General features: G+C 45.1%; 1 protein-coding gene across 2 annotated transcripts; it reads left to right on the top strand.

Annotated features, from left to right (window-relative positions):
• Positions 1 to 1,689: 1,689 nt before the first annotated feature.
• On the top strand, positions 1,690 to 21,643 carry LOC144699618 (tripartite motif-containing protein 16-like protein). Of its 2 annotated transcripts, XM_078570683.1 has the most exons (6): positions 1,690 to 2,429; positions 7,105 to 7,200; positions 12,398 to 12,631; positions 14,127 to 14,298; positions 16,366 to 16,461; positions 19,580 to 21,643. In XM_078570683.1, exons 1-6 carry the CDS (start codon positions 1,713 to 1,715, stop codon positions 20,143 to 20,145), a joined length of 1,881 nt encoding a protein of 626 aa, XP_078426809.1. In that variant the 5' UTR covers positions 1,690 to 1,712; the 3' UTR covers positions 20,146 to 21,643. The 2 variants fall into 2 exon arrangements, with proteins under 2 accessions (XP_078426809.1, XP_078426810.1); XM_078570684.1 differs by lacking the exons at positions 1,690 to 2,429; positions 7,105 to 7,200 and adding an exon at positions 11,401 to 11,586.
• Positions 21,644 to 27,185: the final 5,542 nt, after the last annotated feature.

Raw genomic sequence — 27,185 nt, 5'->3', positions numbered from 1 at the left:
CCTATTATAGCTCTGTCAATCAAGGCAGGATTTGGGATGAAATGTGGAGAGATGGTGTGGACAGAGAGCGAGGCCTAGATTTCCGATTAGCATTGTTTCAATGCTGGCAGTGACCCATTTTAATATCAACTGCGTTATCTAGGCAGGAGGGAGAAAGGAAATGTACAAGTGTATAGAAGTATGGAGGGAGGGCTGCAATCTGGACAGTTAGCTCCTGTCCATCTCATTGTATGGAGTTCCTTTGTTCACTTACACCGAGTTTAAGTCCTTTGTCATGAAGATGTGCTTTATGCACAATAATGATTTTTAATCCATTGGCTGGAAACATGAATGAACTTTTAATAACAAACCTTTTAAAATGCAGATGAAAATGATTTGAACTCAGAGCCAAGATGGTTATCTGACTTGCATTACTGTACATTCCACATTTCAACCCCGTTGGGATAGAGACAGCATGTCTGCAAAAACCGATCAAAGACAATGGACTCAGAGAAATGTGAATGAACCATATTTCCTAATCTGTTAGCACCATGTCTAGATACTTAACCGGGTGGAGACACACCATCAAACCTAATTGCTTGAACAATGGGACCCTGGCTAAGTGGGGGAATTCCCTGACCTGATCTAACCAAGTTACAATTGGAATACCTGATCATGGTTGAAGTATTGGTCAGTTGGAGAGGGTGATCACGTGACAAGCAAACTCTCTGCGTGTTTTAAGCCCATGTTTTCTCAGAAGAGCCGAGGACAAGCAGCTGAGAACCTGAGAGCGAGATCATTGCGCTCTCTCTCTCTCTCACTCTCCACCCAACCTCCAAGATTTTGGGCTCTGTCTGCTATTGTTTGACTCTCCCTCCGTGTGCAGCAGACGGAGATTTTACAGAAAGAAGTCAACTCCAGAAAAACAGGTAGATCATCCACCTGCAGTTTTAAACCACCTCAATGCTGTAAAGAGAAGGCCACTGAGTGAAAGCGGCAAAATCACCAGATTCAGTCATCGGAGTCACAGAACTACAGACCGTGAATTCCTTTTAACTTTAATGAACTCTAATTTGGCCAACCTATCCTTCCCCACTCTGTATTCTGTATTCTGTATTTGTGTGTGTGTGTGTGTTGATGTATTTTTATTATTTTACTGAAGTACATTAAGGCTAACCTCTTTCTTTGCTAATCTCAAGAAAACCTGTCCTATTGGTTCTTTTATGATCACGGCATGTAACCAGTTAAGTAATCGCTGAATTGGTAACTATATCCTTTCCAAGCAAAAAGAAAAATCTACCGCAGTCAAATGAGGAGAGGGAAAAGAGGGGAGCACCTCGATCCCTCCTCACCTGGTCATAACACATCTTTACCATTATGTCGGTTCTTGGATGTTTATCGCCGCCTTTTGATTTAAATTTAATTTCAGGGATGCAATACTCGGTATGTTATCTATTTATTTTATTTAATCAGAGAAACAAACCCCTGGTGGACGCTGAACACAATGGGAGGGTAAGCCTCACAATATAAGTTTGGTTTCTGCACACTCCTATTATTTATATAGTCTAATTCTTGTTACTCAGGATATTCAGACACAACTATTCTCTGTGATTACATAGAAGTTGACAGAAAGAGTTAACTGCTTCCGGGCATTTTATTGCATACTTCAGGTGTGGTTCACTTAGAAAGCCTGTTTCAGTTTATTTTCAAAGCAGTCGCTGCCCAGTTCCTCAATGGCTGCTCCAGACTCCTCAGAGCTGGAAGAACAGTTCACTTGTTCAATCTGTTTAGATTTCTTCAAATCTCCGGTAACAACCTCTTGTGGACATAACTTTTGCAAAGGCTGCCTCGAGCACTTCTGGGAAATGATCCATATTCACAGCTGCCCACAGTGCAAAGAAACGTTCGATCCAAACCTGCCTCTGCAGAAGAATGTCATTCTGAATGGGCTGGTGGAAAAGTGGAAAAAAGGCATCACAGAATGCGAAATTGTACAAGAGACTGAGACGCTGGAACAATCATCTGAATCAGAAGCTAAATTGGAACCAAGTCAGGAGGGTGAGCAAGAGATAACTTGTAAGCTAGACCCTGAGCTTGAGTGTGAGAGTGCAATAGAAAATGAACAAAGTGATGAGATTGTCACTGATCCAGATGAAGTGGCCTGTGATTCCTGCATTGAAAAGAAGTTAAAAGCTGCAAAGTCCTGTTTGACTTGTATGGTGTCTTACTGTGAGAATCACCTGAGACCTCATCTTGAAAACGCAGCCTTTAAAAACCACAAGCTGATCAACCCAATGAAAGACATTGAACAGGGAAAATGTTGTCTGCACAAGCAGTATCTGGAGTTCTTCTGTAAAAACGATCAGAGCTGCATCTGTGAGGAGTGCACACTGGAGAAACATGTGTATCATGAGATAATCTCTGTGGCAAGGGCAAAGACTGAAAAGGAGGTCAGTGTGATTAACCAACGGAGGGGATGGGAGTTAGAGAGGATGGAAGTCAGAACAAAGTTTCAGTAAACAGCAAAACACGGTTCAGCTGATTATATAGTGTGGAGTGGGTGGGGGGTGGGGGGGGGGGCGTTGGGGGTAAGGGGGGGCGGGGAGGTTACACAGCCTTTCCCTCCAAAACTGGTTGATGTTCAGTAAACCTTGAATCACAGACACTTTTGGCTGAATAAACTCAGCAATAGGTTCCTGCCATTATTTTGGATTAAAGGCTTAACTTGAAATTTGGAACCAACTTGAATCAAAACTAAAAATTATCTTTTTAAAAGTCTGAATGTTGCTGCAACTATATGTGTTAGTCCTCTTTCCCTAAAAATGTATTCCTGTGATGGTAATTCAGAAGGTGGGAGTGACTGTGGCAATGTTTAGTCATTTCATACTCCTTGTTAATTTTTCCACTTTGTATTGCCAGTTTTGTTGGGACATGATTTGTTACAGAAGGAATGTGTATTCGATGTGTATGTGTTGAATACCTTTCCTTTTTGTGAGGGGATTTGAGAAGGATGGTTTTAATGGGGTATGCTTAACACATCCAGTTTTCCATCTTTTTGATGCAATATTAAACTCGGTGGAGGTAAAATATCTCATGGCATTATTTTGAAAAAAAAACAGGAAAGGTCTCCCTGGTGTCCCCATCAATATTTATCACAAAACACTCACATTCTTTAATAATTATCTCACTGCTATTTAGGGACTTTGCTGTATGCAAATTGGCTGCTGTGTATCTTCCATTGTACCTGAAAAGTATTTCATTGGCTGTGAAGCGATTTGAGACATCCTGAGTCCATGAAAAACACTCTATAAGACTGGGTGACCGCTTTGCAGAACACCTTTGGTCTGTCCGCAAGCATGACCCAAACCTCCCTGTCGCTTGCCATTTCAACACTCCACCCTGCTCTCATGCCCACATGTCCGTCCTTGGCCTGCTGCAATGTTCCAGTGAAGCCCAACGCAAACTGGAGGAACAGCACCTCATCTTCCAACTAGGCACTTTACAGCCTTCTGGACTGAATATTGAGTTCAACAATTTTAGATCATGAACTGTCTCCTCCATCCCCACCCCCTTTCCGATCCCCCTTTTTTCCAATAATTTATATAGATTTTTCTTTTCCCACCTATTTCCATTATTTTTAAATGTATTTCCATCCATTGTTTTACCTCTACCTTTTAGCCTATTTCGATCCCTTCCCCCCATCCCATCCCCATTAGGGCTATCTGTACCTTGCTCGTCCTGCTTTCTACCCTTAATGTCACCTATTAGCACATTCCTTAGATAATAACACCACCTTCAACACCTCTTTGTCCTTTTGTCTATGACATCTTTTGGTTATCTCCACCTATCACTGGCCCTCTATCCAGCTCTACCTGTCCCCCCACCCCCCCACCTTAAACCAGCTTATATTTCACCTCTTTTCTATTTTTCCTTAGTTCTGTTGAAGAGTCATACGGACTCGAAACGTTAACTGTGTTCCTCTCCGCAGATGCTGCCAGACCTGCTGAGTTTTTCCAGGTATTTTTGTTTTTGTTTTGGATTTCCAGCATCCGCAGTTTTTTGCTTTTATACTCTATAATTCATTATTTCTTTAGTTGGGTAGGTATGTGTCCGACCTGATTTCTTTTTTATTCGCTCATGGGATTGGGTGGGGGTTGGTGGGATGGGGTGGGCATCTCTGGCTAGGTCAGCATTTGTTGCCCATCCCTAATTGCCCTTGAGAACTGAGTGGCTTGCTCGGCCATTTCAGAGGGCATTTAAGAGTCAACCACATTACTGTGGGTCTGGAGTCACGTGTGGCCCAGACCAGATAAGGGCAGCAGATTTCCTTCCCTAAAGGACATCAGGGAACCAAATGGGTTTTTATGACAATTGGTTCATGTTCATCATTAAACTTTTAATTCCAGACTTTATTTTATTGAACTCAAATTTTACCATCCATCATGCTGGTATTTAAATGCCCAGAGCATTACCCTGCACCTTTGGATTAGCACCACTACCACCACCGCCACTCCCTCGTTGTTAATGTAGTGGGGAAGTTTGAGTTTTCTGGCATCTCATCCAAGCGCCTATTCTTTATGCACGACCCTTGGCAACAAATATAGCTGAGTTCCTGCTTTTGAGTACTCTTCCGTGATCCTGTTGTAAAATTTGTGTAGGAATGGACATTGAGCGAAGTCAGGGGGGAGAATTTTCGGCTCAGTGAGCTGGGGCGGGGCCCCCTCTCCAAGGTGTAAAATGACGTGGGCTGACATCGGGCGTGCGTCCCAGTGTCACCGCGTGTCATTTAGGTTTTCAGTTCAGCGGGCACGCAGCCAAACTGTCAAAGGCCTGTTAAGGCCATTAATTAACTAACTAAACCTATTGAGGTTATTAAAGCTGCCCGTCCAACCTTAAGGTTGCTGTCAGGCGAAGAACCCAGTCGGCCTTCGCATTTTTCATGGAACCTCATCCACGGATGGGATGAGGTTTCATGAAGGGTTTATAAATTAAATAAAGTTTTTCATTAAAGCTCATTGACATGTCCCACCTAATGTGACACTGTCACATGAGGGGACATGTCTTACATTTTTTTCTTTATTAAAATTTTTCAAACTTAAAACTTATCTCCCTGAGGCATCTCTGTGCCTCAGGGAGATTTCTGTGCTCTTTCGCGTGCATGCATCATGCTGGGTGGGCCTTAATTGGCCCGCCCACGTAAAATGGCAGCGCAGACCCAATCGGGGCACCGATTAGGTTCACACCCGCCCCAGCCTGCCCCTGCACAACACCCCCCAACAGGGGTAAAATTCTCCCCAGGATCACACTTGGCTGCAATGACTGTTGTGATGTATATATACCTTTAAGGGTACATATCTTAAACTGCTGTCCATCACCCAAAGATGGGTGGTGATGTATAATCCCATGTACACTGTAGACAGAATACAGCAGCAGTCCTACAGGTCAGGTGTGTCTACATAGCCTCCCAGTTACCATTGTATGTATGTGAACAAAGCTTCAAACAAAGAACCCATATTATTGTTTTGCCAATGCTTGTTGTATTATTGGCATTCTTGTGCTAAACAGAAGAACACAATAATGATGGCTAAGGTGAAAGAAATTGACAGGATATTTGATTTTGGGGGCACTGCTTTGATCCTGACCTCAGTTATTGTCCACATGTGCACCAGTCTTTCAACAAGATCACTGGAGAGTGCTCACAAGTAGGAACTCTGGCATGTTTTTCCTCCTAACGCAAGGTGATCTGAGATCAGCTGTAAAGCTCGACTTCAGCCTTAGATGAAATCAGTGAACTGGTGCAGTTCTGGAAATGGAACTCAAGACCTAATGGTTTAGCACCAGACCCGGTGTGTCCTTGTCAACTGAGTCATGGATGGGAAGGGCTCAATCTTTGCAGTTTCATTTATTCATGTCGCTAGGTTGGGCATTTCGCCAGTAGGACTGAATCTGTGCATTATGTCCCTGATATTCAATGACTCGCAGATAAGGACCTCAGTCCTTGCCTAGAAAGACTCACAGATGGCAAGGTCATCTTATCCAAATTACTTTGCTTTTTCTGCCTGTAAAGAAAAGGTTTGATGTGTGAATAGTTTTGATCTTTTTGAGCTGGTGCCTCACAGAGTCCTACTTTCCACTGACAGAATTAAATGTGCGTGAGAGGGACCATGTGTGTTCGAGAGCTGGTCTACACTTTGAGAAACTGATGAATCTTCAGGAAGTACTGAGGCAGCTTGGGCCAAATGTTCAAAGCCTGCTCCACCTAAAGCAGATGTTAGTGACTGACAAATAGCAATGATGAATCATAGAGATATTTTAAACATGTTGCTAATACTATTGGGACAGCGAGCATCTTCAACTAGTGTTAGCAATCTGAATGAACCAAGGAGCTTGATATCCAAATGCAACGCCTTAAAGTAATGCAATATGTCAAGGGGAGTAGGAAGAATCTGAGTTTTTATAGCACCTTATCACCTCAGGATATCCCAGAAATGCCTTATGAAAATTCAAAAGGCAATTCTATAGGTCAGCTATGAAATTTAAAGTCATTTTCGGCGACTGTATTGAAAATTAAATCTTAGTTTCCTTTATAAAACCTTGGGATCAGACAATAAATGTGAAGGGATTATTCATGACCCCTGCTCCATTAACTCAATCAACTATTTGGAGAATCACAGAGGAGAATGTCTGTTTACTCCAGGGGATTTAGCAGGCAATCCATAGTAATGTACAGTGAGACTGAGATTTTGTTGGCTGCTACTGTGTGCTCAAGATTGCTTTCTTCATTAATAAGTAGCGTGCACAATGACTTTCTTGTGTTACTAATCATACATATTAAGGCACTTCATAAAATGTTAGACTTAAAGTTTTGTGTTTGCAGCCAAACGTTTTGAGAGTTTACTCCCTTGCGGTAACACTTGATATTCCCTACCAATGCTGGCTGCTGTCCAAAGAGCAGGATATATTAACAAAGGGTGAGCTGGAAGAATTCTGTTGTTAGATCCTACAATGCTGTAGAACTTGCTATGATTCATTGTTTTGAGTCACCATTAAGATGTTGTTTATCTTCAGTGTATACATGGTCCATACTTACCAGCTATTTCTGTACTTTCCATAATGATTTTCCAGAATGAACTTCGGGAAACCAAAGTCAACATTGACAAGAAAATTAACGCAGTGGCAAATGCAATTGAGAAACTGCAGAGTAACACTTCCTGCATCTTCGTAAGTCAAACACTAACAATGCAGAGCCTGCCTCTCCTCATACCTCATATAAGATTCTGATGGGGCTAGACAGGGTAGATGCTGAGAAGATGTTTCCCCTCGTGGGGGAATGTAGAACTTGGCAACTCAGTTTATTAATAAGGGGTCTCCCATTTAAGATGGAGATATGGAGGAATTTCTTCTCTCAGAGGGTCATTAGTCTTTGGAATTCTCTTCCCCAGAAAGCCGTGGAGGCGGAGTCATTGAATATATTCAAGGCTGAGTTAGACAGATTTTTGATCTACAAGGGTTACATGGTGGACAGACAGGAAAGTGAAGTTAAGGCCATAATCAGATTGGCCATGATTTTATTGGCCAGGGCAGACTTGATGGGCCGACCACCCTACTCCTGCTCCTATTTCTTATCATCTTACGATCTCACACAATTTGCATTAGACAGGGTCCATCCGTAGCTCAGGCTTATATCACACGGCCTCCTGCACCTAACGTGTGAGCAGGTGAGGGAGATTCAATTTTTGTGAAAAGAAGTGTTTAGTTTTCTATCTGATAAATATCAAAAATGGGCACTGGGTGAGGGGAAATCCCCAATACAAAATTCTGGGAACGTTTTCCTGTCTAAACAAGGTGGGAGCATCTTTCTTCCTGCAGCTTTTCCTTGCTCCTCTCGTGAAGACGCTGCTGGGATCTGATTCCATGGATACGAATTGACCCCAATGACTTTACCCAAGTGCCCACGTATGAGCCAATTGAAGTTCAGCATTGACAAGCTATTTTAACATGCAAGCCATCAGAACCAAATCTGATCCTACCCGTGTCCAACTTCCCTACATGCATACTTTGCAGCACCAAGCATTGTAGAGCGATTGGGAGTGGTAACCCCTCCTCCTCTGGCCTGGGAGAACTGTGGACAGCTGCAGTAATGTTACCTTGCGGAGACCAGCCTGGTGTATCATGGATGGAAGCTGCTATCTTTCTCAGCCACACAGCTCAGTACCTTATTGGACAATCCATTTACCCTTTGAGGCATCAAGAGGGTTTTACCAACTGTTCAACACAGTGTAAGTTTACAACTCTGCTTGGAAAGACTCCTAGAGGAGCCGGGTAATGTAATAGATTTGATCATGCATGATACGTTTTGACATATTGAAGAGAGAATTAGACCAAATCTCTGAATTCCAGTAGTAGTAGCCATCATTTCTCTTCAGAATCCATGGTGTCAAATAGTTTTCTTTGATTATACTTTCCTGAAGGCTATAATTTATACTGGGGGAATAGTTCCACAGGCTTCGGCAGACATTTGGTGCCTTGTTGGGGTAGCCAGTCTCCGAGCGAGCCCAGGCAGTTATAAATTTTATTCCAGATTTGATTGCCAATTGCTATTGAGTTTGCCCAGCTGTGGCAGCAGTAGGGGAAATGGCTCTCCTGTCCTTGGCAAGCAGAGTAACTCCTCCCACCGGCCATTTTACTTCATCTCACTTCTCACTCCTGCACTGCTGCCCGAGCTAACCTGTGTTCTCAGGCTGTCCATATCACTGTTTATTCAGGCAGGAATTTCACTACAACATAGGCCTGAATCTTCTGGTCAGCATGCGGGGGCCTGCCCCACACACCGACACGTGCGTCCCGAGGTCACCGCGCGTTATTCTGGTCTTCCGTTCGGCGGGCGTGTACCGGAATCGGCTGTGTGCCCACCGAACTGTCAAAGGCCTGTTAAGGCTGTTAATAACCCAATTAAAATAGTTGTCAGGGCTGCCCGTCCAACCTAAAGGGTGTCGGGCAGGCGAAGAGCCCAGGCGGCCTTTGCATTTTTCATGGAACTTCATCCACGGGCGGGGTGAGGTTTCATGAAGGGTTTATAACTTAAATAAAAATTTTTATTGAAATTCATAAACATGTCCCAGCTCATAGGGGGGGCATGTCTGAATAATTTTCTTTATTCTTTCCTTCCATTTTTCATGATGAAATTAATCTCCTCGAGGCAGCTCTGTGCCTCAGGGAGATTTCTGCGCTCTTTTCTGCGCTTGCGTGAAAGAGCGCAGGCCCCGACTCTCCCTCCTCCTCCACCCGGCCCGCACAGGTAGCGCTGAGCGCTTCCGGATGCGCATCACACTGGTCGGACCTTAATCAGCCCGCCCACCTAAAATGGCAGTGCGCAGTTGACCGCGGGCGATGATTGGCTGCGCGTCCGCTCCACCCACTCCCCCCCCAGCCTGTCCAACAGGGGGAAAATTCTCCCCTTAGGATTATCAACAGAAAAGCAAAATATTGTGGATGCCGGAAATCTGAGATATAAATAGAAAATGCTGGGAATATTCAGCAGGTCAGGCAGCTTTCGTGGGGAGTGAGAGAGAGTTAACGTTTCAGGCCGATGACCTTTCAGTTCTGATGAGAGGTCATTGGCCTGAAACGTCAACTCGGTTTCTCTCTCCGCAGAGGCTCCCTGACCTGCTGAGTGTCTCCATCATTTTCTGTTTTTATTATAGGGTTACCAGATCCTCCTCTCTCCCCAGGTGATCCTGGAGTCTCCAGGAATTATAAATTAAAATTCTATAAACTGCTGCAAGCGACCCAGGAGAAAAATCACGCAGAATCCTCAAAAGGAATATTGAGTGGCGAATCAGACTGATCTTGTTACTAGTCTCCGTTTGGTCTTTTACAATCCTGGAGACTATATTCTGCTGAAATGTCAAAGCGAAGTGTCCTTACCCTCTTTCAGCCGTCTTACTGCTGTTCTGATAACTGCTACGTACAGTTACTGTGGAGTCGCTGCTGTTTCACATAATTTTAACAATCAAACGTAACTCTGGCTCCTGATGAACACTTCTGGTGTACATCCAATCACAGCAAGTGGCCTATAGGTGAAAACAGGTACACACCATCCAGAATTCAAAGCAGAAACCTCCGCAGATCTGGAAGCGCCTGTGGAGTGAGAAACAGTTAACAATCCGAGTCGAATAAGAGTCTTCTCCGAAACTGAAGGGAGGGAGAGATGTGACGAGTTTTACGCTGTTGGAAAGGGGCAGGCAGAGGTAGAACAAAATAGGCAAGGCTTGGGAAAGGGTGGATGGCGGGAGAGATTAAATAGCAAAGATGTCACAGAATCAAAGGGCAAGGGATTAGTAATGGTAGTGGTAAAGAAACAAAGCACCTCCTGGGACAGAAGCGTTCAATGCCTTAGTCAGTCTCTGTGGAGAGAACAGACAGTAAATGGGGGCAATTTTCACTGAATACTTTAGGCAATAAATAGGTAAATAGGTGGCCAAGGCGGAATCTTAATATAAAAAATTAGTTTAGCAGAAAACGCCATTTGGTAAAGGAGTTAAAGCCAACAGTAGGAACAACTGCCACTTAAAATATCTGCTAGTGTGACATTTTGATAAATATCACTTCAACTAATGCCCTCTCCTCATGACCAACTGTTTGGGATTAATCGTAGTGTTGATGGTGAGTACAAGCGCTACTTAAAGGGGTATTCACCGCTTAAAGAGATACTCACCATTTCATGGCCAGTGATGCTGGAGCTGTGAAGCACACTGGGAGACTGTCTGAAACACTTTTTCAAGACTTTACCAACACCTCAACAACTTCTATTCTGGAAATTATTTGGAGGCCTTGAGGAGTAAGCTCTGTGTAACTCCACCTTATTGGACCGCTTATAGGAGTGTAGGGATTGAAGGTATAAACTTTCCTACTGCCTATCAGGGGTTACGTGATTGTTCTTGATGAATGAGCCCTAAGTGCGGGTAATCCGGGAGCAGAGCTTTCTAGTCATGGACCTGGTTGAAGAATTTAGCTTCTAAAGGAGATCTGTAATAAAGTTATCTGTTTCAAGTAGGAATCTGTCTGGTCCGTCAAGTCATTACATTTGGCGATGAGGGTAAAATAGCTCCGACGCTGCACCTCACCTTGGGAATGTGAGTACATCAGATCTTAAGAAGAAAGACAAGTATACTCACCATTCATGCCACTCTTCGGCAGAACCGACCCTTATGACGCGTCTATGGAAGACTAGAGCCAGTATGTAGAGCACCTTGGCTTTTAATCCGTGGCGAACGAAATTACCGCAGAGGAGAAGCAGAAAGCAATCCTTTTGAGTGTCTGTGGTAGCAAGACATATAACCTCATCTGCAGTCTGATGGTCCCATACGTGCCCAATTCTAAATCTTTTAACAAATTGGTCGACCTTGTGAAGACACATTTTTAGTCGAAGCCATCAGTAATAATGCAGTGGTTTAAGTTTAACTCCAGAGTAAGGGCGTTTCAAGCAGAAACCTGTCCTGTATGTCAAGTCATTATAAGGAGGCATCAGGAGAAAGGAAGGAATAGGGGGAGGACATGATGGAAATTGGAGCAGCACCGACTGCTGAGGGACAGAGGATCAAAAAGGTGAGATTTACTCCTTTTCCATTGCAGATACAGGACATCTCTCCTCCTCTGGGCCTCTTCCACAGGATGTTTCCCTCGGTTCCTGAACCATTCTGCTATGAACCATTGTGTGCCAGCCAGATACGTTCAGTGGAAGTGGCTGTAAGGAGCCAACATACACTGATCCCTGAAAATTGCATCTAATCAACACCCGAGTATTAAACCTGTAGGTTTCTGGTTTAGTGCCTCCAGGCAAATTCAAATTATGGTAATTAGCAATTAGCACCAAAATTGGATGCTAATTCCAGACTTTCCAACAGGTCAAGTCTTATTAGTACTGTCATTAGCACTAAGAGCTTAAGTGAAGCAGACCAGATCAACCCCAGGCAGAAAGGGTTTCTGGTGGTGACTCCTGGTTGTAATGAGAACATCATGGTTCTCAGTAACATCATGAAAGGGGCCAAACACAACAGGAGAGAGCGTTAGCACTGTACCCAGTTAACGCCCGTTTCCACCCTTTGGCCAAGATAATCTTCACTGTTTCAGGTCTTCTGCTTAGGGGTTCCAGCATTTTCAATTTTTGCATCAGATTTCCCGTGTCTATAGCTTTTAAAAAAAATTTTTGGTCCACTATTTGGGACAGTGTATCCTAGCCAAAAATGATTTTAAGGCCTGTTTTCATTCATTCAGTGGGCATTCACTTAAACTGGGCACTGTGCCTTCAGGTCACATTTCCTAGATCAAAGTGGTGCATGTTCTAAGGGAGATGTTAACAGTTTTTGGTACTAATGCGTTGATCCCCTTATGTGTTTAAGTACATTGTCTATTCTAGAATTCGGTATCAGAGGTGAAGAGCAACATTGAGAAGCAGTTCAGTGAGCTCACAGAAGCGGTTCAAGATGCACAGAGAGAGGTGCTGGGATTTTTGGAGGATGAACAGCAGGCTTCGCTCAAACAAGCTGATGGGATCCGCACTCACCTGGAAAACAATAGCGCACAGTTGAAAAAGACCAAGCAACAAGTGGAGGCACTGATGAAGCTGAAAAGCTCGGTTCAGTTCTTACAGGTGGGCGATGTTATCAGCAGGTTTACAATTTTCCTATCGCCATGACCCGACCACTCACCGCAAAGGTCTGGGAATAACACGCGCAGTGAATTCTTCCTTCCTGAAGAATGTTGGGGATGGGGTTGAGGGTATTTGTATGTATCTTCATCCAATTCCATCATCATCACAATTAAAAGTGGGGAAATCCTGGTCAGCAAATCATATAGGAAGATGAAGACGGAGGACAGCTTAAATGTTATTTAGTGTGCCTTATCCGACTGGCTTAAAAGTGAAATACATTTTTAATTAACTTATGGAGAAAGAAAAGCTTCAATTTATACAGCTCCATCCATGACCTCAGTGCCTCTCATCATCGCCAGTTGTTATGTTCTACTCATGAGTCGCTTTGCTCGGGAGCGTTGGTTGCACACGTATGTACGGCTAGTGAGGTGACATACTGAAAACGCAGAGACCAATAAAAGGTGAAGCACATGCTGTTTATTTACACAGATAACACAGCACTAACATGTTGTGTGCTTCTCCAACCAGATCCTACTTCTAGACTACTACTTAACATGTAGTCCGCACTACACAGCAGTTGGGTCATACAATTTTGCTTTGCAGTCAATGAAGTACTTTTAAAGTGTGGTCACTGCAATGTTGGAAATGTGACAGCCAATTTGCGCACAGCACATTCTCACAAACAAAAATGTGGCAATGACCAGTTTATCTGATTTTGCTATGTTGATCCAGGGAGAAATATTGTCCAAAGACACCCGAGATAACTCCCCTGCTCTTCTTTGAAACAATGCAATGGGATCTTTTATGTCCACCAGGGAGAGCAAAAAACAGGCCCTGGTTTAACATCTCATCCAAAAGACAACACCCTTGGCAGTGCCTCAGTATTGCGCTGAATGTCAACTGAGATTTTTGTGCTCCAGTCCTGGAGTGGGATTTGAACTCACAACTTTCTGTATCAGAGGCCGGGATTTTCCGGCCCTGTTGCGGGCGGGACCTGCCTCGGGTGAGGCAGTGCCCTGGCCAGCAGTCCATTGACTTGCGGTGGGACTGGAAGATTCCGGCAGCGGTCGGGTGCAGAAAATCCTGCCCAGAGACAAGAGCACTACGAACTGAGCTGCAGCAGTCACACCAGTAAAACACTGACTTAGACCTGTTGGGCTGAATGGCCTGTTTCTGTTCTGTGACACTCTGTGTCATACGTGGAGTAAAAAGCTACCTAATTTGTACAACACCCAGAGAGCATCTTGCCACTACATACATTATATTATAAATAAGCCCTTTGTCCACCTTCCTAAGATCACTAAATGATGAGGGGTTCATGGAAATTTAGAAACATGAACAAGAAGGCATCTTTACAAAGGGTTCACTAGCTAGACCTGTAAATATCCCAAACTGTCTTGAATTCTTAACAAGTTCGTATCCATTGATTTGCATTCACTATTGATTCAGCATATCTTACACTTTTCAGTGTGTTATGGAAATAATTATTATTTAGGAATTTTGTGAATGGAAGAAAAGCAGACCAGATGATAAGCTGCCCAGTGTGTACATCGGGTTGATAGACAAACTTGCTGGAATTAGTGTGGCTGTTTCCGAATCGACAGAGAACATTAAACAATTACTACAGACTTCCTACAAGGAGAAGCTGAAGGCCTTTTCAAAAGAAGGTTTGTTCATGGTGGCTTTTTACTGTTCACTGCACAAAACGCAATGCCCCCTGATGGCTAATTATTGCATTAACCGTTCCCCTATTCCCCAAGAAAATCTGAATAATGTTCTGCAACAAATTGGTAAATAGTGACTTTTACAGTCAGTTGGGCCAGAATGTGCTGGAGCAGGGCATCTCAGGGTGCGGCCGCTTGGTTAGACTTTTTCCTGCACTATTCAGCTCAAAAACTTTTAGCCCACCAAGTTGCTGGAAGTATGAGTTGATAACATCATAGTGAGGGCAACAGGGCATCTGAGACATTGGTAAGAAATGAGACCAACTGGGCAGCCCAAATGCTTCTACTAGGTGAGCTGGTGTTGGGCAAGGGGGAAGGGGCCTCCTTTGGGGGTCCCCTCTGCCCATCAGAGTCCTTCCCCCCACCTCCCCCCACCCCAAGGTCATTAACCCCCTTTCACCCTCCCCACTGGCCTTGTAAACCCAGCCTTCCACCTCCCTCACCCCCTCTTGCCAGCCAGGCCCTGCTGATACCCTGGACTTACCTTCAGCCCAGTGTATCCTCTTAACCATGGAGATTGAAGGATTAAGAAAGAAACAGTGGAAGGAGGAAGCGTTAGAGTCGAATGAGTTATTGAAGAAAAATAAATAGAGAGGAAGAAAGATTGGATTAAGAGAGAGATGAAAGAGACAAGAAATAAAAATAAGAAAGCGAAATTAAAAATTTAAATTTCACATTTTGTAAAATGTCCAGCATCAATTCATTACCTGAGGGAATGAGATCCCACACTTAAAAAGAAAATGTTCACCTTCTAGACTTGTCCTATACGTTTACACACGACTTACATTCTAAAAGAACTTTTTTAAGTGAAATATTGCTCCCTGGAATCATTGAAAGACTAATTTTGTCAAATAGGAAGGGTAGCATTCTAACTGACCCACTGGAGAGGTTAGATCTGATGCTGTGCACACAACTATTGAGATGAGAAACATGGGGCCAAATTGTGCCATGTCTGGCTGATTTCTGGGTGGCAAACTATGGTGGGGTATCGTGCGTCATCTTCCTGGAGGAGGGCAATTAAGAAGCTGTCTCCGGGACCGCCATCCAATTAGGGATGGCGGGATGCCTGATGGTGTGGGAGGGCCAATCGGAGTGCCTGTAAGGAAGGCCAAGTGGCAAACCCACTGTGAATGCCATTGCTGCTGAGGTAAATGAAACAGGAAGATGGCACAAGATGGAGGTGCCATATTGTCCATGCCCAGCACTATCTGGTGGGTCTGGCTGCAGGTGAAAAGCAAACAATTGTAAGCTTTGGCCTGTGGATGTCCTGGAGGTTGACAATTCTGTCCTTTAAAGTGACCACTGCATAAGGATTCATGGTGCTTGAACTTCCTGCCGCTTAATGGCCAGTTAAGTGTCGCTCCACTCCCCCGCTCCTATTTTACCCAGGGAGGACAGGGTGGCCCAGGCCTAATGGGCAGCCCAGAAGCTTTTACTGTGTGAACTGATGTTGGACAAAGGGGGGGGGGCCTCCCTTTGAGGGCCCCCCCTCTGTCCATCAGAGGCCTTCCCCCCCCCACCAAGGTCATTATCCCCCTTTCACCCTCCCCACTGACCTTGCAAACCCAGCCTCCCACCTTCCTCACCCCCCTCGCTAGTAATGCCCTGGACTTACCTTCAGTCCAGCCTCCATCATCTCCTCTTCTTCGGGGATTGACCGTAGTTGCCGCAGTGGCCACTGCTTGAACCTGGCACTGCTGGGGCTACAGAGCTGCCGGACAATCCCCTTCGCCAGCAGCTCTCTAAAGGCCTTCCCAGGTGGGGGCAGAGGTCTTGCTGTGAGAAAATTAACACCCTACTGAGCATAAAATGGCTGTGATGCAGCTGGCTTTTTCATAGGCAGGTTCCTGTCCAACTTTTTAATGGGTGTGGGGGAGACACGGGGAACAAGGCACCCCTGTAAAACCCAGCCCAATATTTGAAAACACAATAGCGAACAATGAAGCAAGGCCAAATATTCAAAGCAGGTCTGTGTAAGGCATTCATGGTTATTCTCTTTTGCTTTTTTAGAGAAACTCGGATTCAAGACAACAGTGGCTGTGATTTGTGCTTTAAAACACCACTTGAGAGAAAAGCAACCAAAGACAAGAAGTGATTTTCTGAAATGTGAGAATCTTAGCTTGACCTTGAGATTTGACTAAGCATTTAACCCGATAAATTGTATTTTATTTTTCTACTTTTAAGAAGTGTTTTAATCAATGTGGTTGATGGAGAATGTCACTGAGCCTTTACCTTGCAAAACATGCAAATTTTATCTGATGTTTCCAAAGTACCTGTCTAATAAGTCATCTTTATCATTAATGCATTAACCTTTCACAATTTTAGACCTTCTGTTTGACTCAATTACTGTTCAGCTGGTTAGATTTGCATTTACAATGCTTTACAGGTACAGACATCTCCAAAAATGAGAACAACTCATTTGAATTACTTGCCCTTTACCATTTGAGGCTTGCTGAGCTCATCGTATTATTTATGGTGCTTGATAAAGGCTGAGGTGTCACCCAAATCAAGTCGGAAAGAAGCAGGATTTGTGTATTTGCCAGGATATAAGTGGGGATTTTCCTGGCTTTGCACCAAATGGATTGCCTTGTTTAATGAATCTTGGAAAACTGGAACTGTGAGAAAGGTTGGTTGCCCACAACCACGCCCAAAATGATTGAACTTGGTTATGAGGAAGGCTATTGTTGTTAGGTGACTGCACAAGAATATTGGAACGAAGAAAGTTTATTCACTCCGTGGAGCTCACTGTGTCATCTAATCTGATTATTTTCACCTCCATAATACTCATTAACCTATATCCCTTTATTCTTCTGAATGAAGAAATGATCCAATTGCACACTTACTTTCTACATGAGTCAGTTCCCAGAAGAACTGGGAACTCATTTAATCTTTTTCGACTTGACTGAAAGTGCATTGCACTGAGATACATCATCGTTACAGATGTACACAGGCTGTTTGATTTAGAGCACAGAACATTAGGTGGAAGGTTACTCACTGCAGTTTGAGTTAAAGAAGCTATTCTGAAGCTAGTTAGGTGTAAATAGAAGGACAAGGGTAGTCAGTGCAAGGGAGCACCATGACCTGCAGGATCTCCTCCAAGGCACACACCATCATGATGATTGCCGTTCCTCTACAGTCAAAATCCTGGAACTCCCTCACTAGCACTGTGGGTGTATCTACGCCACATGAACTGCAGCGGTTCAAGAAGGCAGCTCACCACCACCTTCTCAAGGGCAATTAGGGATGGACAACAAATACCAGCCTAGCTAGCAACACCCACATCCTGTTAAAGAATAAAAGAAATAGTTTGTTATCATGAAAATGCAGGTGGCAATTGGAGATGGATTTTACAGAATAGCTGATCCTCTCAGTTGGCTTGAGGATTTCTGTATATTGTGAGAGTGGCAACGTTGGTGTGTTTCCTAGGATACAAGGAATACAATGGGAATCTGCAGAGAAAATAACCAATTTCCAATCGGATATTACTCCATTCCATTTTATACAGGGTTGAAACAGCATCTACGAATTTTCCTGGGAGTTTGTTCCGTGTATTCACAATTCTGGGTTAAGAGAATCCTTTAGTTCTAACCTGCAGATTACTGCGTTAAAACACATCCCTCGGTTCAGTTCTGATGAAAGGCCATCTCAAGCTGAAATGTTGGGCGGGATTTTCCGGTCCTGCCCATGGTGGGAATCGTCGCAGGCTGGATGGAAAATTTGATGGACCTGCCAAAGGCCTGTTGGCTTCAACCGTGAGGCAGGAAAATTCCAGTCGTTAACCCTGTTCCTCTCCACAGATGCTGCCGGACCTGCTGAGAATTTTCAGCATTTCCTGTTTTTATTTCAGATTTCCAGCACCTGCAGTATTTTGCTTTTGTGTTAGTGTCCTTTTGTTCTGTGCTGTGACTAAACCAAACAGCCTGTGTACATCTGTAACGATGATGCATTTCAGCGCATTGCACTGTCAGTCAAGTCTATAAAGATTAAATGAGTTATCTTTGCTTTGTGATGCTGAATGCTGAGATATTATTTATTTTGTTCATGTGGTGTGTGAGGTAATTTATTAGCTAGGTTCATCAGGCTGCAGGATCAGGTATTATACAACTCAAGGTTAAATTTTACAATGTTTTCTGATAATCTAAGACTTGAGTTTGAATCTATTCTAGCCAAAGGCATTTCTCTGTCTCACTTTTTTTTCTCTCATATGTACCACGAGATATCTGTGTCAACAATAGATTCTCGGTCCTGATGGCCATGAGGTTAGGGCTGGAAAGCGACCAGAATTCAAAATACTGAGGACGCTGGAAATCCGAAATAAAAACAGAAAATGCTGGAAACACTCAGCAGGCTTGTCAGCATCTGTGGAGAGAGAAACAGAGTTAATGGACAAGGCTTTTCCCCTTGGGGTCAAAATGGAGTCACCACCCCACACTGTGTGGGGAACAATCACCCGGCTGTGGTTTTCCCCGATTTCGACAGTTAGTGGGCCAGAGGGCGGGCCTGCCAGACAATGGAGAGAGGATGGGCTCTGGATGCTGGGAGGCCCTCCAGCTCCAAAGGAGCAGTGGGCTACCTTGTCAGGTAAGAGAGAGAGAGAGGGGGAGAGGGGGGACACCTCCACTTTTTAAATAAAAAATAGACTCAGTAACTGGGCCGCCATTTTGGAGGGTGGCCGCACCTGTGACCAGGGAGGTGGGCTGGGCCTCAAGGCCTGCCTGGAGTGCTGGCTCCAATATCTACTGCCAGGTGGCATCCTGGAGGTTCACTTGAACATTCCAGCCCGCCACTGGGAAAATGGTCCCGGGTTAGAATAGTGCCAGTTTATAGGCCGGCAGCGGGAATTTTCAGGCAGAGCTTCTGACCCTTTGGGGCTGAAGTTCCTGCCAACGACCTTTCTTCAGAACTGGCCCAGAGTTTAATCCTATCTTCTGGGGATGGCTGATGCAGAGTGGAAGTGACACACTAATGCCGGAGAGAGTCCCCTGGTGAGGTTTGAGTGAATGCATTTTTGGAACTACATAGAAAGAGGGAGAGTTTGTCTCAGGACTTAATCTAAGTTTTAATTGATCTGGGATCTTAATTTGTACCTGCTCTCTCCAAAATATTAAGCTAATGTGGACAAAATGTTTCTTAAGCAGTGTAGAATTAATTTCAGATTTTATTTGCAAGTGCGATTTCATTGCTTTACATTCCACTATGCTTAAATGTCTGCCATTATTTCCAGATGTTGCTACACTGGCCTTTGACCCAAACACAGCCCACAGATATCTTCGCTTGGTCAATGATAATCGGAAGGTGTCCAACACTTCACCCTGGCTGCAGCCTTACCCTGATCACCCTGAGAGGTTTGAACACTGGCGGCAAGTGCTGTGCACAGAAAGTTTTTACATGGGCCGATGCTACTGGGAAGTGGAGATCCGCGGAGAGGGGACTCACGTTGGCATGACTTACAAAAGCATCAATAGAAAAGGAGCCAAGAGCAATGGCTGCATCACAGGGAATGATTTCTCCTGGTGTGTCCAGTGGACAGGCAAAGAGTTCTTGGTCCATCATGGTGATGTGGAGGTGCTGGGGAAGGCTGAGAAGTTTAGCAGGTTAGGGGTGTACTTAGATTATCAAAGCAGCATCCTTTCATTTTACGGTGTTGATGACACTATGACCTTGATACACAAGTTTGAATCTTCATTCACTGAACCACTTTATCCTGCATTTTATCTTTCGAAAAAGGAAGCATCAGTTTCTCTGCTTTTACTTGTTGAAGAAGCTGCTCTCAATACAGAAACTGCATAGAATCAACTTTGGGGCTGCAGAAAATGATGCAGTATTCGCCCCCCCCACCCATAACCCCACCCACTCAAATCCACATCATACATCATTAGCTCACATTCCCCTCACCAGTGAGAACAGCAGTGGTTCAAAGAGGAAAAGGTCAGTGAAATATATTACCGCAGCAGTTAAGTGATTGATGGGAACATTTTCATTTTTTGTTTCAAGTGACATTTCTCTAAAATCAATCCCATCTTTTCTAATGTAACATAAATGATTGGACATAAGAACATCAGAGGCAGGAGTAGGCCATACAGCCCCTGGAGCCTCCTCTGTTTGACATGCACTCTTTCCATTCTATTACAGCTGTTGTACTTAGGGTGTTGGTCACTCAAGATTCCAGCTTTTCATTGTATCCTAATTGCTAAAGTATCTGCTCTGTTTCGTCTCGTCATTTGCTGTGTAATGGATGACAAACATTTGGCAACTAACTCAGACACTAAGTGACCGATTCTTACTGTTAAGGTGTAAAACCCAAACACTGGTGCAGGTGAGTCTGCATGTATCAGTGCCGACCCCAGTCCGGGTAAATGGGGAGGGTTTAGCGGCAGGAACGGCATCTGGCTGTAAAACCACCCCCGACAAATCCAGAAAACCTGATTGATATGAAGGTGATCAAGCGGAACCAACCGACCAAGCAACTGTTAAGGTGTAAAAATGAATATTTTTTTTGAATGTGAGTAAATGATAAAAAGGGACTAAATTCTCTTTTTCTCACTTTTCCTCCTCCCCCCCACTTGTTTGGGTTTTGTTTCCTGGGCACCAGTCACGCTTTATCCAAAAGACCATTATTCATAACATATTGTTGGTTTGTCAATCGAGTGTAAGGAGCATCATAAACAAACCTGATCCCATTCGGACCCAATGCTGATACGCCTTCACTTCCAGCAGTAGTCACCAGATAGTACTCAGGCCTGCGAACCCTGACCGATCTCCTCTTCCGCAGTACAAGAAGTACTGGGACCGTTGAGGCACTCCTACCTTTACCCAACCCCGTAGATATCTATCAGGAACGCCAATCAATTCTTGCTAACTTATCGCTCTAGTTTATAATAATTCTAGGCAGGATGGGCAATTCACCACTGCTTCAGCTAGTTTGACTCTCTCTGCCGATACAGAATGGAAATGCCGGCTTATATGATTTTGATGTCGGTCGCTTTTGTTTCATAGGCCTCAGCAGTGATTTCCTTAACGTGTTTTCAAACGTCAAAAACAACCGAGCAAAACCTTCAGTAGACATGTTTGCTGACCCGCAACTGAAACCCACATGTGAATTTGTTGAGACAGAATAAATGACATATTTTGATAAATGACCCTTTTTTGATAAACAGAAGGAACAGAGATGAATGCTGCACCAGGATACGATGATGTGTTGGAGCACTCCTACTGATGCTTTGTAATTAGTCGAATTGCACGTTGTGTTAAAGTGAGACCTCTTGGTCAGTGACTCCATGGAAATCACAGCTGATAGAACATCACTGCAGCTTGAAAAGGCAGTAAAATCAAACCCTGGCTTACTGAGGTACATTTTTGATCCCACATTCCTCTCTCTTTTTTTTAAACTGAGGTAACAACCTACTTGAAATAAATATTTATTAAAAGTTACTTCTTTAAGACTCATTTTTGACTGTTAACTCTTTACACTGAATATCTTTTTGAGCTTTCCTATATCCCCATAGCCCTCACAACTGGTTTTCACAAATTAAACTAGATTAGAACACGGATTTTGAATGTGCGTGCTGGAACAGCAGAATATTCCAGAATTAACAGCATTCACTGAATATTTTAGAGGAGGTGATGATGTAGTGGTATTGTTGCTGGACTAGTAATCCAGAGGCCCAGGGTAATGCTCTGGGAACCCGGGTTTGAATCCCACCACGGCAGCTGTTGGAATTTGAATTTAATAAAACTCTGGAATTAAGAGTCTAATGATGACCGTGAAACCATTGTCGATTGTTGTAAAAACCCATCTGGTTCCCTAATGTCCTTTAGGGAAGGAAATCTGCTGTCCTTACCTGGTCTGGCCTACATGTGACTCCAGACCCACAGCAATGTGGTTGACTCTTAGATGCCCTCTGAACAAGGGCAATTAGGGTTGGGCAATAAATGCTGGCCCAGCCAGTGATGCCCACGTGAATTAATTAAAAAAATATTTAAAAACCTGCTGCAGGTTGACTATAGATATTATGGATAACTTTAACTGGAATAAAAGTCTATTTTAAAAATGAAATGCAGTGCATTTTCATTCTTTGTAGCCAGTTTCTCCCATTTTATCTCGAAGGTACTGACTCTTGCTGGGTTAGACTTGCTGGGATTTCAGCAGCCTATCAAGTGGCTATTCTTCATGTGAGGCTCCAGATAGTGAGTGCTTGCAGTCTACCTGACTCTACAGGCTTGACCTTGCCTCACGCCACGAACATATATTTACACTTTCCTGTGGAGGTTTCACTGGAAACTGATCCCAAGTGCGGTTTTGGCTGATTGCTTTGTCCTGACATGGGTGTGTAAATTCTAGCACCATAAGGATGGCTTGGGTTAGGATCAGTTAACTCTGCACAGACCAGGAATTAAATCTGCAGCCTTCTGGTTTGTACAGTAGCTGCTCACAGTCTTTAAGGCACACATTTAGCAGAGTTGAGTTAGGAATGTGTTTAGAAAAACATGAACTATTGAGTGTCAATGTATTCTTTAACAAGAGAACATCATTGACCACGACAATCAGAACAATTGGACAGTCTAATGCCTGTTTAAATCCTGCTGCGTTTGATTGGAGAGTCACACTGGGCATTTTAGTGTTTTCTTATCACTTTCAACACATATTAAGCTTACATGGAGAAAACAATTTGTATTGCAGCTGAGTGTGTTACTATATGATAAGGGTTGATATCCCATGGTGTTATTAAGGACAACAAAAGTGTAAAAATAATTGTATATTTTAAATAATATATACAATATATGTCTGTGTATTTCCTGTGCCTCCATTCTTCACCTGTCCGGACTATGTTTAGACCTATTGTAATTTTATATAATAACTTGGAAACAGAAGGTGGAATTTTCTGCTCCGGAGACTAAGTGCTGTGGTGGGCATGAAAAGCGGCGAGTTTTCTGATACCAGATGGCGACACCAGATCGTCCGCTTTCAGCTCATTATTTATGCATGAACGTGAAGCACATCGTATCTCGTGGCAGGGAGGGCTGGGATTCGTCCGCCCCGCTGTGACCTCATCGGATTATCTTTCCGGGCTCCATATTTACACCGTACCCATGCGCACCATTCACTGTCTGCAGCCCAGACCTGCTCGCGGTGAGACACGGCCCTGAGAGGTAAGAAGCCGACTGCCCCCACATTCAGCGACAATGCGCTGGGGCCACTTCTGGATGCTGTGGAGGCCACGCTGGGAAATCCTTTACCCCCATGTCGGCAGAAGGAGGTCCACCAACCTCGCACACCAGCTTGGGAGCAGATCGCCAGGGTGGTCAGCGCCAACGCTCCTCGGAAGAAGACTGCCGTCCAGTGCAGGAAGAGAATGAGTGATCTCATTTACTCCATCAGATCAAATCAACCTTCTCCTCATTCTCAACTCGCACTCTCACGAGGCCCACCAGCCATTCGCAGGGTTACAGTCCACAGGGATCTCACACGCTGCTATCAAAAGGGACATCACCACTCGCTCTCTCACACAAACTTTGTCATCTCTTCTCACATCCTGTGCAGCTTGTGTCCTCAGCCCTTTACCAGGTCCACTGAGCACACACAGAATTCAGGCATCCTTATCATCTGCCTTGGCATCCATCCTGCTCACAGTCTGTCCACTTGTCTTTATGCAGGAGAAGATCGCCCACAACAAAAGGGAGAGATCCCAGACCGAAGTGGGGATGCCTGAGCTCAGGCCCCTCGCCCAGTATGAAGAGTGTGTGGCAGAGCTGCCCGGTGAGGACCGGGACCGTGCCTACGCCGAGGGTGAGACTGGCATCCGCCATGCCAGTGAGGACCCATCAACAGCTCCTCATTCATCCGATGAAACTGTGAGTGCTGAGCAATGTTGCTGACTATGCAGCCAGTCACGCATTAGTGCTTCTCTCTGACAGGCACCAGCAATAAAAGGAAGAGGCTCACCGGCAGCCAGCCCATCAGCCCCAGCCCCCACACCACCTCAGAGGATGATCCTGGATGTAGTCCCCTCACAGCCTTCACCCACACCCTCCACCAGCCAGGGACACACACCTCACTGGAGCCTGGTTTTAGAGCAGGATCAGGGTCACAGTCTGGTGAGCACAGCACAGAGTGGGGTCCACAGCAGCCGGAGGGACATCCAAATTCACCGCCACTCGGAGAGCTACTGGAGGCCAGGCCCCTGTAGAGTCCGAGTCAGATGACGAAGCTCCGGACTTAGCCCTCACACAGATGTTGCAGCTGCAAAAATAGACATGGGAACATCTGGCAGGGCTGTCAGATGTTGTCACCAGATTACACCAGACGATGGAGGAGTCTGTCTGCTTCCAGTCTGATGTTGTTGCACCAACATGCCAGTTCACCAAAGTCAACACTCGTAGGATGGCGACCGCCATGGAGACCTTTGCCCAGGACATTGCGCCTGATATTCGCTGGCACCTGCACTCCATCGCTCTAGCCATAGGTGGGATCTGTCAGTGGCTAGGCAAGAGGGGGACGGGACAACTCACCCTCACTCCAGGTACCCCTTCTCCTCAAGGAGTCAAGCAGGGGTCCTTGGGCACCCATAGGGAGGAGGACCATCAGCTGGACACCCCGTGGAGGCGACTCCGGGAGTGTCCACCCGATCCCAATCCCCTCTGCCTGTGAGCTAATCATCTGCAGCTCCTCAGGCTGAGGAGGGTGCACCTGCCCAACAGCAGGAGACCCGAAGCAGGCCGGGCCCTCCAGGTCTCGGCCTTCCAGAGGACACCCGCCAAGGTCATCACAGACAACAGGGCCTAGCCGTCAGCAGCCTGCCTCCACCTCTGCTGTGAATGTCGGAGGTGCACCAAGACGTAGCGGGAGGGTAAGAAAAATTAAGAACTCCTAAGAGCACAAAGGTGGCATTGGGTGTCCACAATCTGTATAGAATCTGCACAAATGTAAATAGGTTTTGACTCATTCCGCTTCTCATGCTCTGTTTGCCTCTGATAATACACTCCATGGTCCATCAAGTGTCACAGATGCCCCCCCCACCTCCCAGATGTCCCATTGTCTACCTCTGCTCTATGGTGCCTAGAACCATCCCATTACAGTGCCTGACCGGACTCTGTGCAATATCGACATGAGTGAAGCGTCTGCCTCTAAGAAAGTTGTGGTTGGCCAAGGCATTTCTGAGACGTCCTTTAGAGCTTCATATAATGTTGCCTCATGAGTTTATAACCTGGAGGCTGCTTTAGTCCCCGATGTTTCTGCATTGTAGAGTGCTCAACGTGGATCTTACAGGATTGACTAGCGATGCCCATGGAGTCAGTGCATCTTTCATCAGCCTCTATGTACTTTCCATCAGCCTTGAATGAGCTTCACTTATGGACCCAAACTCGGAGCTCTTCTGCGCTCCTGTCTGCCTGCAGAGTTACCTCATGTCCATGTGTACATCTGAACCTCACCCCAACATTAACCCCACCTTCCCCCTCCATGATTTAGAGCTATGAGCCTTGCTGACAGATGTTGAGCCTTGCGATTCCTGCTAGATGGTTAAAACTATGCGACCCAGGAGTTGTGTGCAGAGGCCCCAGACACCTGACTTGGACATGGGAGGATGCAGCGCTGGGCCAGGAGGTCTGGCTTGTGTCTCGACACATTCACCCTCTGCCCAGCTCTGAGATGTTCAATCAACATGGTAATGTGTATGTGACCATCACATCAACATGCCTGGGTTCCATGTGCATTTATCAGGATGTTGGAATGAAAATGTGGAGGTCTCAAATGGGATTAGAGTGAGGCTCCGAGACATCTGATGTGTGCTCTTAGTTATCAACACTTGGGGTCCTTAAGGCACAGTTGGAGTATCTGCATTTTCTTTCGGGCCTACGACTAGGAAGCACGGGACACTGGGAGACTCCAAAAGGAGACATGGTCATGAGTGTTTGATAGATATCAGACTATGCTGTTCCTGAAGCTTTCACACTCCACTGAATGATGAGCTGAAGTGCAGCCTCGCATCCATCACTGAGAGTTAAAGATGACTGCATCCTGAAGAGAGACCCAGTATGGTGATGAGGCCTGAACATTTGTCTTGCATGAACGATTGGCTGTGTGGACAAACCGCAGTGTGGATTCAGGATCAACCTCACACATGAAGACGAGAACCACTGAGTGATGGTTGTCTTCCTTGAGGTGCCTTGCCAGACTGCAGGCATACTGCCACGAGAGCACTGAGGATTGCAGTGCTGCTCCTGCCTCTTGAAGGCTGCCGTAGGCAGAGGAATGTTGGTGAGATGCTTGAAGAGGCTTCACCATCTCAACTCTACTCACAAAACACCATGTTGCAGTTATTATCCCACAACAGACAGGTCACATGCTCCTGAGGCCGGCCTTACAAGGATAAGGACATTGTGAAGCAAGATTCGTGAAGTAACTCTTCATTCAGAGATGGATGTGCTGTATTGAGATGATTAGGATTGCAACCAATGTGGTAAGTTGGACCCAGCATGGGGGGTCTGGTGAAGGGGGCTCCGATGAGCGATTTGTCATCATTCTCCTGGAAGCTGGTGGCTATAAGCATGTCACATGCATGCCTGGCTCATCTTGCCCTTATTCCTCTGGAGCCTCAGCTTCCTTGACCTCGTCAAGCTCAGTCCTCTTGACATTGTCAACGTTGAAGGAGACATGCGGGTCCTCCATCTCTCATTCTGGCAAGACATCCCCCTTTTGCAGCGCCACATTGTGTAGATGATGCGGGAGAACCTCTGGGGAGGGTAATGGAGAGCGCTACCTGACCTATCCAGACATCGAAAACATCTTCAAGACGCCAATAGTCTGCCCAGTCAATGAGCGTGTTGCAGAA

Source organism: Cetorhinus maximus, chromosome 24, assembly GCF_964194155.1.
Source record: "Cetorhinus maximus chromosome 24, sCetMax3.hap1.1, whole genome shotgun sequence".
Classification (NCBI taxonomy): domain Eukaryota; kingdom Metazoa; phylum Chordata; class Chondrichthyes; order Lamniformes; family Cetorhinidae; genus Cetorhinus; species Cetorhinus maximus.
This window is presented reverse-complemented; position numbering and strand designations above follow the sequence as displayed.